Source organism: Apaloderma vittatum, unplaced genomic scaffold (genome assembly GCF_000703405.1).
Source record: "Apaloderma vittatum isolate BGI_N311 unplaced genomic scaffold, ASM70340v1 Scaffold42910, whole genome shotgun sequence".
NCBI classification, from domain to species: domain Eukaryota; kingdom Metazoa; phylum Chordata; class Aves; order Trogoniformes; family Trogonidae; genus Apaloderma; species Apaloderma vittatum.
The window spans coordinates 1-5,447 of NW_009693695.1; the positions used below are offsets into that span (position 1 = coordinate 1).

General features: G+C 41.1%; 1 protein-coding gene across 1 annotated transcript; it reads left to right on the plus strand.

Annotated features, from left to right (window-relative positions):
* Positions 1-2,147: 2,147 nt before the first annotated feature.
* TCTE3 (t-complex-associated-testis-expressed 3) lies at positions 2,148-4,558 on the plus strand (the record flags this gene model as incomplete). Its single annotated transcript, XM_009864280.1, has 3 exons — positions 2,148-2,306; positions 3,151-3,309; positions 4,448-4,558. Coding segments are annotated over 3 exons (429 nt in total), but the record flags the coding sequence as incomplete, so codon positions are not given.
* Positions 4,559-5,447: the final 889 nt, after the last annotated feature.

The following is a 5,447-nucleotide window of genomic DNA, read 5'->3' on the forward strand; positions in this document are numbered from 1 at the left end:
TGCCTCCCGCTCTGCCGTGGCCTTCACCTGAGGCTGGGGCACTGGCCTGGGACGGCAGCCCTTCAGTTCGCGAGGGAAGGACTTGAATGTGGGGCTTGGGTCCTTAGGAAGGGAGCGTACAAGAGTGTGGGGCTTAGTGTGTGATTAAATGGAAGTGTGACCTGGTCAAAACTTGTCTCGGATAGCATGTCCCCTTTCTGCGGGATCCAGTGTCACATTTGCAACTGCCTAGCAGCTGGTGTGCCCACCCTAAGTGTCCATGGGCAGGGACGTCTCCCACTAGATCAGGCTGCTCAGAGCCCTGTCCAGCCTGGCCTTAAAAACTTCCAGGGATGGGGCTTCCACCACCTCTCTGGGCAACCTGTGCCAGTGTCTCACCACCCTCATGGTGAAGAACTTCTTCCTAACGTCCAATCTGAATCGTGCTCCAGCATGTCCATATCTTCCCTGTGCTGTGGGCTCCAGAACTGGACGCAGTACTCCAGGCGGGATCTCACGAGAGTGGAGTAGAGGGGGAGAATCACCTCCCTTGACCTGCTGGCCACGCACCTCTTGATGCAGCCCAGGACACAACGGGCTTTCTTGGCTGCAACTGCACTGATAGGGATTGAGAAGCTCATTTCAACAGCTCAGCTGGCAGACTTGAAGTGTTTTTTATTCTGTTAAGAGACCTGTGATGAGCGGGTAGGAGCTATAGTCTTCATAGATCTGAGTTTAAGTTAGATCAGGAGTGTCCATGGCCTAAGTGCAAATGGGTCTGCCCCTTGTGTTTTTAGTGCAGTAAAGTACCACTAGTACTTTAGTGTAGTTAAGTACTAATCAGAGTTAGCATTGTTGGTATGGTATCAACAAACACCTGCAGCCGATTTACACTAGGGCTGCCAACATCACTGGTTTTTGGTAGCATTATCTAACAGTAAGGAACCAGAGGAGAGATGTAGGCAATGTCCACAGTGTTGCCAGGACTAACATGATTTCATGGAGAGGAAACTGCACTGTTTCCTTTATTCCCAAACTCCTCTGACTGCAAGATTGGTGACCCCCTTTGTAGTGCATCTTTTCAAATAATTCTCACTGACTTTTATATTATCCATAAGGGTAAGATTTTTGCTATGCTTCTTAGTATGAGCCTTGGGCTGTGTTTTTTTATCACCTTTGTGCTCTATTCTTCCCTTCTGAGAAGAAACTGATGATTTCCTCTCAGCTAGGTTCTAGCTGTAGTCAGGAAGTGGAGCAAGGAGCTGAAGAGTCAGCAGAACTTGAATGTGGTTAGTTAGGAGTTGCCTAGTATGGAAGACCACTGTGTGTAGCATTTGTTATGAACACATCGTTTCATGTGTTTTCCAGTCTCTGTCTTGTTTTCTTACATTTTTACAGTTCTTTTCTATATCAGTCATAGATGACAGCCGGTGACACCTTTTGTGCGCATTGTCAGACTTGCTGCTTGCATTCACAGAGGGCCAAATTTTGTTATGTGTATTGAAGGGAATGATAGTACACAAACTGGATGGGGAGAAAACTTGGATCTTCAGAGTTCTGATGTCAAATATAAAGTACTACTCTGCTTTCAAGTTTCCAAAGTTCGAAGCTTGCAAATTAAAGCATATTTTTCCTTTTTTCTTTCTTTTTTTTTAAATAATGAGCGAATGAAGTCCTTAAGGCATTTCTTTAGTAGCCTCATAAAGAATGAGGACAAGCCAAATTATGTAGTAAAGGAACCAAGCGTATATTCTGGGGTTTATGTAGGCTGTTTGAATGAAAAGCTTGTAGTTGTGGTTTACAGTCTTGGGCACACATGTTAATATCTGTGTGTTTTTACTTGAAAAATGGAGTGGATTCAGAATGCCAGTGTGGTGTATCTGATTGACTGAGTTTAAATCATCCTAGAATCATTTCATTTAGGGTTTGGTGGAAAAGAAATTAAAGAGCAGAAGTTAAGTACTGTTATCTTTTTCTCAATCAAAACAGGTGTCAAAACAGTCAGAAAAAAATAGACCTATTTTCTGTCTTTTCTGCTTTTTTTTTTGTAACGTATGCTTAGACTGATTGTGTTTTCCTCTGAACTATACACCATAGGATATTATTTAGAGACTGATAAATGCTAAAATATTGACATATGATGTGGACTTTTTTATTATTTTGCACAGACAAAAGGAAAAAAGTTACAGTCAAATTCTGAAGCTTCATTGGAAGAAGAGCATTTTGGTGCTGGGGCGAAGATAAGATATGCTAATACATACAGACTGGAGTCGCATAATAAGTTTCAGGATTATTTAGTGAGAGACAAAGCTCAAGCAATACTAACGGTGTAGTATTTTTTTAATTAATTGTCTAATTTTATTGCAAAAGCAGCTTGTCTTACAAAGATTATATTAATGGAACAGTGTAAGTTGCATAAGTAAAACATGCGTAAATCTTTGCAGACTTTGAGTTTTGGCACACAAACGTAATGTGAATGTTCTCTGTTTTGCAAAAAAGTGCAGAAGGTCCCCTCCAAGGTCACCGCTGAACCTGTGCTGTTACCACCCGCTGAAGCTTCTTAAACTTGGAGCTGAAGCTTCTTAAACCCCTATTCTTTCCTATATCAAATTGAACTAAAGCACAATTTGCAGTATCCTGATCTGCAAAATATCCAGTTATCCAAAGATCCTCGAATTTGTGGAATTCTACTCCTTCAATTAGTTTTACTGTTTGGTTTTACTAATATCGTATGACCTGCATAAAATATAGAAAAATTAAGCAAAAATGAAGGAGAAAAATTCATTGAGGTAATATGTACCTGTTAGTGGTACCTCGAATAGTAATAATTCTTGTGATTCTACTGTTTGGAATACATGCCTTGGATATTCCAAACAGGTATTTGTATTACTATTTTCCTGTGACCTAAGCCCAAGTGATGGAGAAGAATACATTTCTGTTTGTTAAATGAAGATTGTCTGGATGTATTTGTCACTTTCAAAAAAATAATTAAAACATTTCAGAGTAAAAATAGTTCAAACTTTGCTGTTGGAGAGCATCATCTATATTGACTATTCTACTCCTTAGTTCTTCTAAAGTTCTTGTAATGAAAATTACTATAAAAGGCTTGGGGTTTTTTTTCAGAAGATTACCAGGATAAAAACTAAGATCTTTCAAAATTCTTTTTGATAGAATAAACTTCAACAAGCCAAATATGATGGAGTTTCTAGCCCCTCCTTGTGTGCTTCACTCTCAGAAGAAATATTAAAGGCTGTGAAGGAGTTGAACTTTGACCGTTATAAGTATGTGGTATCAGTATTAATTGTGGAAAAGGCAGGTCAAGCAATGAATGTGAGCAAACCAATTATTCATAATATCTTTTGCAAATAGAAAATAATTTTTAGAGCTGTTGTTTCCAAGATGTCCATCTGCATTCAGCAGTTTAACCAGTTTGAGTTGGTCCTGAAGCCTTTGTGTTCTTTGTGGGGAGCAGTATGTCAGGTGACAATTTTTAAGATATGGTTATGATTCTTCCGAACACTATAAATTACTATGGGGTGACTCGAAAGGAACAGGGGCAAGGAAAGGGATGGAAACTGTTTCAGCTGTAGCTGCCACCAAAGAGATGCTCCTGGGACTACAAATTATCATTAATGATCTGAATTTGCCACACCCACAAGAAAAGTATTCTGGACTTTCCTGTGTTGTGTATGAGTTTACATGTGTTGTAAACTCCCGCTGGCACTCAGAATGCTTTTAGGTATCTTGCTGAGTGTCAGAGCGCTTCTATTTAGGAGCACTCATCATCAGCTCTTAGAACCTGGTGAAAACATGCCTGGTTTTGGGGGATTATGTGAAACAATGTTTGAAGGTTGCCAGCTTCAGTCTTGAAGCCAGTCTGTGGGGGGGCTAAGTCTACCTCCTTTTCTGGTGCCATCTCACAGTATGCTGCTTCTGAAGTTGTACTTTGAGGAGCTGTAGCTTAAAATGGATTACTGAAATGGTCCAAGCTGATTTTTCCTTCTGAGGAATATGCATATTCCAGCAGTCAGTTCACATATTCTAGCTTTGAAAACAGCTTTATCAAAAAAGTTGGGAGTCCAGTAAATGGTCACAAATTAGACTGAGGTGGACGAGTGGGGGATATGACATTAGTTGTGTATTTTCCCAAAATTAATGTCCGTTCACGTTGCTTTTGAAGGGGTACGTTACCATATGCTAAAGTGCTAACAAGTGAACATGAGAGAATTGAGTTTTTGATGTAGACATTTTTGGATCTGTTGGGGTCGGAGCTTTACTGTGAAGCAGAAACATGTATGCTAACATTGAGTGGGACTTATTTTCACTGTAATTTTGTGGCTGTTGTTACTACTTGTAACTCTCGAACTGCAATTATATCAGTATTTATGTAATGTGGTGTTGTTCTTTTAAAAGTGTAAAAACTGCTGTTGATAAATTCACAGATAGCTTTTTCTTTTCTTTCCTTTAGGTTGCCAGCAGATGTCTCTGGGATGATCAAAGAGACACTTGGGTTTCAGCTAAGATTGAGACTCAAACATTTATTGCCCTGGCTTTGGTAATGGCTTGCTACTATGAGTAATACTCCAAAAGGCACTCCTGTTTTTATGCATCACAGTACCTGGTATATTTGAAAATTTTCAGAATGTCATTATTTTAATACTGATATTTGTCCTAATGCTGTTGGCACATTGAAATTGACATACAGTTGAGATACTTTTGCTTGTTTTTCTCTGTTAAATAAATACCAACCCCCCAAAAAGACTGTTTTTGAAATGTGTATGGTTTAGTACATATGGGCTTCATCTGTTGTAATGCTCTGCTGCGGAAGCTGAAGCAGCTGGTGTAGCGCCAAACTTTGCAAAATCTTGAATGTTGCTTGTGTCTAACATGCCTAGGGTTGTTAATGAATGTTTACAATAAATTGCAGGTATTCTTAAAAGCGCACTCTTTGTAAGAAAAGGCAGCGTTCATTTTTTTCCCTAGTTGTGTCTATGCTAAAATGCCAGTCTGTAGAAATATCACTGGGAGGGAAGCTGTGTTTTGCACACAGCCATATTTGTGCAAAACGTCCCGTCGTTTGTCCTGACTGAAGCATGAGCTCGGTCATCAGCCTGTCTGGGCCTTCGACTCTCATTGAATGTCAGCAGCGTTCAGGCTGGTGGCCGAGCACCGAATTGGGCTAGCTTCATCATTTCAGCCTGGAGGTTTCCGATGGCAACGGCAGGAGGACGATGGGGACAGTAATGAGGCTGTCAGGGACTGGACCGTAATGGGCAAGGACAGCAGCGAATGTGTTTTGGAAAATAAGACTCGGGCCGATCCCTGCGGTGCGTAAACATCATCCGCGTGTGGAGGTGCCGAGCGTCGGTACCCTTCCGGTGTCCTGTGTGTTGTTACCATAAACGCCTGCGGGCCGGGGTGGTGGCGCTTCTGAACGCCCCTCGGCCTGCTCGGCTCTGACCGCGTTC